The 12,039-nt window shown below is 34.6% G+C and overlaps 1 protein-coding gene across 1 annotated transcript; it reads left to right on the forward strand.

Annotated features, from left to right (window-relative positions):
- Positions 1 to 279: 279 nt before the first annotated feature.
- LOC112522041 (putative white-brown complex homolog protein 30) lies at positions 280 to 9,929 on the forward strand. Its single transcript, XM_025131103.1, has 14 exons — positions 280 to 515; positions 594 to 670; positions 2,297 to 2,593; positions 3,195 to 3,258; positions 3,358 to 3,504; positions 3,608 to 3,642; positions 3,860 to 3,933; positions 4,037 to 4,881; positions 5,002 to 5,298; positions 6,766 to 7,185; positions 8,527 to 8,675; positions 9,124 to 9,413; positions 9,497 to 9,627; positions 9,722 to 9,929. The coding sequence occupies exons 1-14, from the start codon at positions 280 to 282 to the stop codon at positions 9,873 to 9,875; spliced, it is 3,216 nt and encodes a 1,071-aa protein (XP_024986871.1). The 3' UTR covers positions 9,876 to 9,929.
- Positions 9,930 to 12,039: the final 2,110 nt, after the last annotated feature.

Consider the following 12,039-nt stretch of genomic DNA (forward strand, 5'->3'; position numbering starts at 1 on the left):
CCCCGCCATTTCTTCACCCCAAAAACCATGCTTCTCCACCCAATCTGCAATCCATCCTCGATCCTTTCGCAATCGCCAAAACACCTCCTTTGACCTAAATCACTATCTTTTCTCAGATTTTCTTTTTCAACTACATTTCCTCAACAATCATTCAACTCTGGTGAAAAATAATTCGATTACGTAGTACCCATTTGGTATTTACGTTTAGGGTGATTTCGATATTCGTTTCTTGTTCATTTCTGGTAAACAGAGTCATGATTCTATTGCAACGTGAATAAGATGAGTGGAGAGAGGAGGATAATTGCCTCTTGGGTTGAATACTTGATCCTCATTCTACTTGTTTTTGTGGGTCATTTTCCACACCATGTTTGGTCTCAAGATGCTCCTGGTGCACGCAATCCAAAACCTCGATTATCACCATTGCTTTCAAACATTTTTCTTGGAAGATTTAACAGGACAGTTGAAAAATACGAGCCAGCAATCGAAAGAGAGATAGGATTTTGCACTGAAAATGTGTGAGTACCGAGTACACTGCACCACTGGTATCTGTTTTACTCTTCAGCCCTCTCACCTATATCTGTATTCTGTTTTAGGAAAAAGGATTTTAATGGAGCTTTTGACTTCAGTGGCAGGGAAGAGTTCTTCCAGAACTGCCAAGACAAGTTACATGGTGATGCATTTCTTTTGTTTTTTCTTTGTTAAAGACACTCGTTTCCAGGAAGTAAAATGGTTATACCTTACACAAAAATTCATTCAGATAAGTACTAGTTGAATAAGATAGCCTAAGGAATGCTAGATCATAATCAAATGGAACAAAAAACTGGGTATATCCCACTTGAAAGTAGGGTCTAGGAGGGTAGGATGACACAAAACTTTATCTCAAACCACTAGGATTGTGAGACTATTCCTGTGAAAACCCTCAACTTGTGCATCGCACAAAGGTGTCTAGAACAGGTAATCAGGATATAACCGGTGAATAACGCTTCAATTGTGTATGCACCAGTCGATGATGTGTAAACGGACAACATAAGAAGGTAAAACATGTGATACAAGTAGAACTAATGTATAAAGCAACTTAAACATGTAAGATGACCATTAAGAAAGTGAGGCAAGAAAGTCAGGTCTGGTCAAGGTGGCCCAACTATCCCACATGAGGAGCTTATCTAATTACTTTCTACCCTCCACTCAATACCCTTGTGACACCTTCAACCGGATCGTACTAATGATCGGCCACTCTAGTCCTATGCCTTGAAGAACTCCTGTCAAAGATCATGTCCTTGGAAATGCCTGAAGCTGCCATGTGCCCATGTCCATCTTCAACCGGTCATCCCACGTTCTTCTAGGCCTACCCTCCTCCTCTCCCCCTCAAGCGTTACCCTCTCCACTCTTCTCACCGGTGTTGTAAACTGTCTTCTATGGACAAGCCCTAACTAGCTCAATCTACTCTCTCTCAATTTATCTGCGGTGGGTGCAGCCCCTAGTTCCGAACGGAAAACTTCGTTTGGGATCCTATCTTGCATGGTCTGTCCAAACGTCTATTTCAACATCCTCAACTCTGCAACTTCCAATTTCTTCACTTACACCTTCATTACTGCCCAACACTCAGAACCATACAACTCAAGTGTTTTTAAGAATATAAATGTTTTGTAATATAGATAATATTGAGGTGTTTTCATCAAACTCATTCCATTATTTAATAAATTCATGATTTTATTTTGTGATTTCAATTTATTATTTAATCAACCAATGCTAAAGCAGCAGCTGCATACCTCTCCTGATCGATAGGGACCTGAAAATAAACTTTGCTTGTTTAATGACTGGATGAGAAATGGTCGGTGATGGAGATACCAGGAACATCTACATCTCTCAGAACCGTAGATCATGGCTTCCTAAAGAAAATAGTTCTGATAGATAAGCTAAACGATTTAGGACGAACTCTTAAAGAATAAGAGATGGCCAATCAGCAAAGATCTTAGATTACTCTGCATTTTGACCTTTGGCCTAATCCTGAACTGTTATCATAGTGCTTTTTGGAAGATTGTTCAAAAATCACATTTGATTATGAACTTCAACTTTTCCTCCATACATATGGTGCATGGAGGTGGCAAGGCATAATCTATGAATATGTGGCCAATGGGCATCAATTGAAGGTGTAGCGTCTTATGAAACCAAACTTGTAATTTATGAATGCAATCATTACAAAAATAAGAGCATGTGCCTTTGTTTACTTTTCCTCTGTGTGTTTTGACGTGATATCTTCTTTCCTAATTATTGTCCTTGTATACTTAACTTTCAGACCTCCCAATTCGATTGTGTACCGTGTCAGAACTTAGAGTATATTTTACCAGTTTCCTGAAAAAAGCTGGCGACACCAAGAAAAGCATCTCTCAATCTCATTTCTTAGAACCCACCAAAAACTGTAACCTGTCCTCTTGGACTGCTGGATGTGAGGCAGGATGGGCAAGTGCTGCAAATCCAGGCCAACAATATGATTTCAATGAGACGGATCCACAAAAAATGCCTTTCCGGACAACTAATAGCAAACCATGTTGCGAGGGATTTTTCTGCCCTCAAGGTCTCACTTGCATGATACGTAAGTGTATTTTAGCAAATTCTTCATAAAACTTGTGTTACGTCGCATTGTTTTTGCTGTATCTTCGCAATGCCACAGTTTTGCCGCTTTTAGAGCCTCAATCTTTTCTATAAGTTTTTTCATGCAAAATGCTTCCATCACACAGTAGATGTTATCTTCTGACACGGATAAAAAAATCTGACCACTTCACTCAAGTGCCTTCTCACCTTTGCCTTTTGTGTGTAAATATGAAAATTTTAGCTGAAATTGCCACAGAGGTATTAGGTGCAAGCTTTAGATATCGACACGATATCGATTGCATGCTAGGAATCAGTAAAAAGTGCACTCGTTGCACAGCAGAGGGAGTCAAATTTAAAAATATTGCATTTACGACTTGTATGGTATATAGTTGAGTCAGGAAACTCGTTTGCAATGCTGGAATATGATTAGGAATCAGAATTTTCTGCTTGTGGATACTGGATACATGTTCCCTGGTTTTCTTGCTATTCTTATATGCATAATCCAAGGAGTTTGTGTTTAAATTTCTTAAGAAGTTTCAATGTGCTTCCAATGTATGATTCCCAACTACTTACAATACGTTTCTGTTAACTTGTCACTGAAGCATGCCCCTTGGGTGCACACTGTCCTGTTGCAAAGCTCAATCCAACAACCGGTATTTGTTTGCCGTAAGTGATTATCCTTGTTTCATCCTGATTTTAATATTTCCACACTCTTTCTGACTTGTATACATTATTAAGACCTATATTCTTAGAAACTTTTTGCAGATACCACTACCAACAACCTGCAGACAAACTGAATCATTCTTGTGGTGCAGCTGATATGTGGGTTCCTGTACAGTTGGGTAAAGAGATATTCTGTGAGGCCGGATATTATTGTCCAACAACAATCGAGAAAATTCAATGCCCTGGAAGGTATTTCTATTTTGTTTCCACTTTCCACTACTGTGCATGGATTTGTTGTTAGTTGTTCCTTCTGATATGCATTCATTCATGCATTATTTTGGTTTGATTGCAGATGCTATTGCAGGATGGGCTCTAGGGTTAAATACCGTAAGTTCTTCTGGATTTTAGGGCTAATCATTTCTGTCAATAACCTCAAACCAATCAATTGAATGTTAATAACTAGCACATAAACCCGTTTTAGCGTAGTATTCTTGTGAAGGGTAAAAATGCACCAATTATCCCTTTTCGGTCAAATTTTAATTTTGTATAATATACAAATACAATGGAGTCTATCAAGATTTAGCCTTTATTGAAATATATGTAGGGTGCTTCATTGGCACTAAGTGCGAAAAGGGAACAGAAATTCCAAGCATGAAGGTTTATGGAATCTTGCTCATTGTAAGTAGTTGATCATTCGTTAAAGAAGGTTAAATATAGTCTCCAAGTTTCTGAGTTGAATCTAACAGAAGCACATTTGATGCTATGCAATTGTTTTTCGTAGGCTTTGTTGACCGCTATACTGATAGTCGTCTATAATTGCTCAGACCAAGTAATCTCAACTCGGTACGAAAAACAGGCAAAATCCAGGGAAGCGGCAGCTAAGTATGCACGAGAGTCAGTACAAGCAAGTCAAAAGTCGAAAGCTGCAAAAGATTTAGCTGGCTGGAAACCGTCAGGATTGCAGGGGTTGCAAGATACGCTTTCGCGAAAATTTTCCAGAACGAAAACCAAGAGTTCTCTCCCACCTGCAGGCCCCTCAGCTTCACAAGGGAACAGAAAGACAGAAATTGCCTCAAAAAGGTTGCATGATGATAATCCTGAGAGCGGTAATGGTTCCAATTTGGAAAACAAAGATAACAATACAAAGCACCAGCGTAAAACTTCAAAAGAACTGCATACCAGGAGCCAAATATTTAAGTATGCATATGGTCAAATTGAGAGAGAGAAAGCAATGGAGGAGATGAACATGAGCTCTCCAGGAGGATTCCCAATGATGTATGGTGACGGAGATGTTTTGAGGAGAAGGCCACGGATTGAGATTGCTTTTAAGGAGCTAACGCTAACTCTCAAAGGGAAAAACAAAACTATAATGAGATCGGTTAGTGGGAAAATTTTTCCAGGTAGAATATCTGCTGTAATGGGTCCTTCAGGAGCAGGAAAGACTACTTTTCTCTCTGCTCTGACTGGAAAGTTATCAGGATGCACTATGTCGGGGATGATTCTAATCAACGGAAAGAATGAATCCATTCACTCGTACAAAAAAATTGTTGGTTTTGTACCACAAGATGATATAGTGCATGGAGATTTGACTGTAGAAGAGAACCTACGATTCAGTGCACGATGCAGGTACGCCACTTTACAAGTAATACAAAAAGATGTACCGTTTATTGTTTAAGGTGTGTGTATATATATATATATATACTGACTTATTGTCTTCTACTATTGCTAAAATCCTGCAATCTGAAGACTATCTGCCGATATGCCAAAGGCAGATAAAGTTCTTATAACTGAAAGAGTTATTGAGGCATTGGGGCTGCAGGGAGTGAGAGACTCCAAGGTTGGGACGGTTGAAAAGCGTGGAATTTCTGGAGGACAGAAGAAAAGGGTGAATGTTGGGCTGGAAATGGTGATGGAACCTTCGCTCTTAATCTTGGACGAGCCCACATCTGGTTTGGACAGTGCATCTTCCAGTTTGCTTCTTAGAGCTCTTCGACGTGAAGCTCTTGCAGGAGTTAACATCAGCATGGTTGTTCACCAACCAAGGTATATAACTACTCCATCTTTCTACTAAAATCAAAGTATCAAAGAAGAAGAAAAAAAAGCTAAATGACAAAATATTGTTAATATTAATTTTGGTCCACTAGATTCTTCTATTTAGTCCTGCGTATTTTAGATATATGAGTTGGTAAAATACTCTTATTAAATTATTTTTCATGCCAAACTATGCAATTATTTTGGGATAAAGGGAGTATTACTTATGTGATCTATACATCATATATTTGCTTTATTTTAAATGTATGGTGCTAAGTTTAACTTGAAACCCATCATTCATGTTCAGGGATTGACTTTAAGCTATTCAGGAATCAGGATATTGATGGCTATACATGACATATTATATAGATATAATACAATTTTAAGTTGTATATCTCTAATTTAGGTTATCTAACGATTCATAGTCATGCGGAATCTTTCACTCTTTCACTTCTATTTTATACATGTTCGTATGTAGCTTTATCTTCTGTACATGAACCCATTTCAGATCTTAGTCTGAAGAATCATCAGATTGAGATTGTCTATTGTTTTTCTTTACTTCTATTCTTCTAATGACCAAGAATTTTGGAAATTGTAGTTGTCGGAGTAAAAAGAGAGGTTCTTGGAAGGCACGTACTTCCAATTTGAGGATAAATAGGGTAGAATGTACCGGAATGGGCCAAACATAAAGAATTTCTCATAGAACCTTGAATGTATAACAAATAATGGTGAAAAGGATCAATGACTATCAGCTTCAACATGCTTAATCTGACTCCATAGAGGGAGGTTATTGAGAAGTACCAACCACCTTCTGACATACAAAATGATTATCAGCTGCAACGTGCTTTATATGCTATTGTAACGTCTGATTCTTGAAAATATTCATAGCTACTCTGTTATCACAATACATTTTCATCAAACAAGCTACATCTTATGTATAAATCATCACTTAAAAATATTGATGAGCTTAAGAAACCCTGAATGTAAATACATATCAAGATGAGAAAGTATTCTATACCATGCGGAACAACACTTACTTGGCCATACTAAACTAATGCTATCATTGGAACTATTTGTGTCAATGGATTAGTTCGATCCAAAACTTGAGATAATGGATGTAAACTATTTAACAACTCACCTGATCAACTTACGACAAAACTAAATTTTGTTATTGGATGAAGTGGGACTAAAAGTATGCAGTCAAATTATTCAAGTCATGTGCAAAATGCTTAAGGCTATGTTTGGCAAACTAGATGTTAGCTGATAAGCTAATAGAAATTTAGTCCCCATGGATGATGTGGAGTATTCTCACCACCCATATTTTTCAAGTCGTTTAATTGAAATTTTCATCATCTTGTATTTGGAGCCTATGAAAGTTTTAAATATTTGCGTGAAGCCTTGTTTATGAGGTTCAAATTTTTCTGAAATCCAAAGCATGAAAAGTGTGCTTATTGGAAGTGTGTTTTTTTCCTTGTCCAGCTACTTCTTGTATAAGATGTTTGACGACTTGATACTTCTCGCAAAAGGTGGTCTTACTGTGTATCATGGACCTATAGAGAAGGTGGAGGAATACTTTGAAGGTCTAGGAATCACTATACCTGACCGTGTAAATACTCCAGACCACTTAATTGATATACTTGAGGGTATAATAAAACCAGGAGGGGATGTGACAGCTCAGCAGCTTCCAGTACGATGGATGCTTCATAACGGGTACAGAGTACCCCCAGATATGTTGCATCTTTGTGAGCAAAGTGTATCATCATCTGCACTTCCTGGTCTAGCCAACGTGAAAGCTGAGGGCCAGCGAGAAACTGAACGATACAATTACTTCACAACCCCAGATTTATCTGGCCGAGTAACTCCTGGAGTTTTCAAGCAGTACAAATATTACCTTGGAAGGTAATATTCTCTATTTTTCTCTTTTCATTGCAATTTAATATGAATTGTGACTTTTTCTTTTTATATTGGATGTTACTAAGTACATCAGAAAACGATTTACAACTTGAGTCATGTTAGGTGTTGAAAATTGGCTGAAATAAATGAACTGTTGTTTCAGTTGCCTTATCTTTAAGTTCACCCTCCACTACCTTTAATTTCTGCGATGGAATCCTTTTTAACGTAAACTGTTGACCGTCACATGTGAACTGCATTAACAGCCTCTTGAAATACCAATATATTGGTCCCAAAAGACAGACACTGCATCGGAATGACCATGTCACAACTTCTTAAAGGAATTAGATCATATCAGGCTCAAAAGCTTTCCATCGCATTTCCCAAGCGAAATTCTTACAAACATGTTGGCAAACCAAAGGTTTACCATCCACGACTGTTATAGCCTGGGGAGAAATAATCTTTACCTTACATCCTAAGTCCTAACTTCGTGGCTAGTGATAGATCCAAGAAATTATGGGTACTTCCTGGTTGTCAGAACCACCTTGTCAAGATGAATCAAGAATCATAATAGGATTTTGGCTCTATAATACCAATGTTAAGGGTGATTTATATTCGCCCTTGATGAAAGAAGAAAACAGAGAGAGAAAGAGAGATGAGAAAGAATGTATTGTCTATTCATGTTTGAATTTTAATTCTGAATTACAATGCATCTATATATACATCATCTTAACAAACTTTGGCGCCATTCCCCAAACTAACTTCCACCTTTACGACCACTAATTAACTGTCTGCTTCTCCTTTCCACAATTCCACTTAATGCAGCTAATCAGTTAATTCCTGTAACATAGAACATGTTCAAAGGTGCACTTTTCTTTGAATTTTCTTACATCTGTTTATGAATAAATTACATCTTTTAACAGTAAGTAGTAAAAATCCAGAAGGTTCATTTAAGTTTTCTGCTAGTTCATAAAATCATTTAATTTCTGCCTTATGTATTCTTATGTAGTCTGTCCCGAGAAAGAATTGTGGAGGATGGGGTAAGCAAGACCTTGCAAGCTGGAGGTTTTAGGAGAATAACCTTCGGACATATTTCTTTTAAATGCATGACTTTACTTTCTTTTTCTTACATATTATAAGAACGTCTCTGCCTAACAAAAGAATGTTTGTTCCTAACTGAAGAATGCCTCAAAGCCTATCGGAAGGTCATGCATTTTGAAAAAAATCTATGAGAAGGTTGTTCTCTTAAATAACACTTGGGAGCTGGCATGTATTTAAGTTATTCTCAGGGAAGTCTTGAATCTTGATAAACGTTATTTCTTTGTAAGGAAATGTGATTTGTGTGTACAGGGTTGCTAAGCAGCGAATGCGAGATGCTAGAGCACAAGCTGCAGACTACCTAATTCTTTTGCTTGCTGGAGCATGCTTAGGAACTATGGCTGAAGTGAGTGATGTGTCATTTGGATATACTGGTTATCAATATACCGTCATAGCTGTCTGTAAGTGCAACATAGAGAAAAAAAACACAAGTTCATTATTCCATTTTCCCATTGCATTTCTGTTTTATTGCCCTTGATCGATATCAAATAACTTGTATTATCAAACAACATTGCCTCTTGGTTTCTTAAGTTATCATATCTCCCTCCTTTCCAAAATATTCGGCCATTTGGTTAAAAAGAAATATTTAAAACAATTCTCATCTTCTCTACCTCTTACTTGCTACCAGTACCACAGCTTAAATATGGAAACTTTATGTGGGTTTGAATCTTTTTAACTTTTGGACATCTTTAGAAACAAGATATAGGGATAAACTAGTGCTTTTATATGAATGTTCCAAATATTTTGGAATAGAGAAAGCATTAATCATGTATAACATGTATTAATCAAGAAACATAGAATTTGTTTGATATACTAATTATTAGTATGGTGTTGATGTGTGATTTTCAGCTCTGTTGTGCATGATTGGAGCTTTGAGAACATTTTCTCAGGATAAATTACAATACAAGAGGGAGAGTGCCAGTGGCATGAACAGTTTATCTTATTTTCTGGCGAAAGATACGATGGACCTCTTAAACGTGGTGTTGAAGCCCTTGGTTTATCTTTGCATCTTCTATTTTTTCAGCTATCCAAGATCAAGCTTCGAATCCAATTACGTAATACTCTTGTGCCTGGTTTACTGCGTGACTGGTATATCCTATACGCTTGCCATCTCCCTGGAGTTTAGCCAAGCCCAATTGGTATGTATGCTGCCTTCCAAAGTACTATATATATATATAATCTATTTGTATGAACTTACTTCTGATATTTTTGTTTCACGCAGTGGTCTGTGCTTCTTCCTGTTGTATTGACCTTGATCGCAAATCAGGAGAAAAAGTCTGTTGCTTTTGTGGTAGCACGATTTGTGTTCCCGAGGTGGGCTTTGGAAGCTTTCGTTATTGCAAATGCCAAAGAGTATGTTAAAGAACTTGGTTTCAGTTTGAATCTTGATTGATTGATTGATTACGGAATTAGTGTTGATTTTGGGTTGGGGTTTTGTTTGATTCAGGTACAAAGGTGTCTGGTTGTTGACACGATGTGCTGCATTGCAGCAATTCAATTACGACATTCATAACTCAAAGAAATGTCTGGGGTTTCTTGCGGCAACAGGCTTCGGTTGTCGTCTTATTGCTTTCATGTGTTTGTTCATTAGGACCAAGTAGTTTAACTACAACTCTTTTACTTTCAGATCCATGAGATGAAACCATCAAATTTGATTGGTGTAAACGGAATACGTAAATATTCGAACTGATATATTAAAATAAAGATTTTAAAAATATATTATCGAATTAAAATACTTACATTTTTATACAACTATTTTTGTTTTAACGTGGATTATATATAATTAATAATTTTTAAATCTAAAAAAAATATAATAAAAGAGAGTGTTCTCTTTTTAAAAAAATGAATTTAATAATAAGAATAAAATCTATGATGTAATAACATATTCAAGTTGTATGAAGACTTTTCTTCGACAAATCCAATGCGAATTTGTGTCTTCAAATAACTGTCCCTACATAAATATTTATAATAAAAATACATGATTTTAAAATTGTATAATTAGTCATAGGTTAATTTAAAAAGTAATGAAAACCATAATTTTTGACCAATTTTAACCATATAAATAGTTAGGATCACTTATTTATTTTTCAAATACTTACTACTTCTCAAATGAATCTCACTTTATGTGATTATTAGACTTTTTATATAACTTAAAATATTTTTAATAATTAAAATTTAATCAAATAAAAATGGGATGATCCCACCAAAATAAGACATTATTTGACAAACATAAATTGGCTTATAAACGAACTTATTTTTAGTACACGTTTGAACGGATATAAATGAACTAATTTATCAATTAATCTGCCAAATATATCTAATTTTAATTCATATTTTCTTTATTTTTGCGCTTAGTTTTTCTTTTCCAATTATTCCAAGTTTCCCAAAAATTGAAAGCGATAATCGACCACTTGTTATTTGAACACTTCTTTAATATATATTTTTAATATTAAAATTCTTATATTTTTATAGTTACTTAATTAATTTGTGCTATGTTCTTTTTTTATTCTATACCCTTACTAAATTAACATATATAATTGTATATTAACTAAAATATATAAAAGAATACGTTCTAATTTTAACAAGTTACACCAATCGTCTTGTCAATATCTTCGAAACAAGCCTAATATTGAATATTTTTTGATTTAATTATATAAAGATATAATGTGTAAATGTTAAAAACAATTCGTCGTCATTATAATATGGTTAAATAACAAGATATTCAATATTGAGCTTATTTCGAAGGAATTGACGAGATGATTATAATTGTGTAACTTGTTAAAATGAAAACGTATTTTTTTAGTTAATATACGATTATGTATGTTAATGTGATAAGAGTGTAAAACGAAAAATTAAAAAAAACAAGAGACGTAAAACAAATTAATCAAGTAACTTTAAAGGTATAAAGTGTAATTTTAAAAATATTGTTTTCTACTATATATGATATTATAATATAATTATCGATATTGGACTCATTTCGAAGAAATTGACGAAACGATTATAATGGTGTAACTTGTTAAAATGAAAACGTATTATTTTTAATGTATTTTAGTTAATATACAACTATATATATGTTAATGTGATAAGGGTGAAAAATGAAAAAGTAAGGGACCTAAAAAATTAATTAAGTAACTTTAAGGGTATAAAGTGTAATTTTTAAAAATATTTTTTCCTAGTATAAATATGATATAATAATATAATATAATTTAATAAAAAATATTTAATATTGGACTCATTTTGAAGATACTGACGAGAAGATTATAATGATATAACTTATTAAAATAAAAAACGTGTTTTTTTAATGTATTTTAATTAATATATGATTAAGTAACTTAAAGGATATAAAATGCATAAGAGGAGTTACACATTGTGAGGGGTTGTTTGTTTACCTCTTAATAGTTCCATTAAAAGACAGCATCTGAATCGTTAAGATATGAATCTTATTTGGCAAAAAAAAATGTCTACCTCTTAATGATTCTAAAACCCTCTAAAAATGATTTTGTAAGTAATTGTCAAACAACTGGGCAAAAGCACCCCTTGACAAAAAAAAAAGTTATTCTATCCCCATCCCTCTTACACTTTTTCCCCTATTTTTTATATACCCCTCCTATGTTAACAAAATACATAAAATCCAATTTATTTTATTTTTTAATTTTAATTTTTTGATATTTACAGTTTTAACCCTTCAATTTTTTAATATTTTCTGATTATATTTTTTAATGTTTTTAATTTTTATTATATATTATAATAGTTAATTGGTGCAAC

The sequence above is a fragment of the Cynara cardunculus genome, assembly GCF_001531365.2.
Source record: "Cynara cardunculus var. scolymus isolate 2C chromosome LG 11, CcrdV1, whole genome shotgun sequence".
Lineage (NCBI taxonomy): Eukaryota > Viridiplantae > Streptophyta > Magnoliopsida > Asterales > Asteraceae > Cynara > Cynara cardunculus.

What these genes read in the sequence shown, in the direction of transcription:
- LOC112522041 (XM_025131103.1), top strand. Translation starts at nt 280, where the DNA reads ATGAGTGGAGAGAGGAGGATAATTGCCTCTTGGGTTGAATACTTGATC. An exon ending in CTGCCAAGACAAGTTACATG is followed by an intron (nt 671 to 2,296) that starts GTGATGCATTTC and finishes CTTAACTTTCAG; the next exon opens with ACCTCCCAATTCGATTGTGT. An exon ending in ACAACCGGTATTTGTTTGCC is followed by an intron (nt 3,259 to 3,357) that starts GTAAGTGATTAT and finishes AACTTTTTGCAG; the next exon opens with ATACCACTACCAACAACCTG.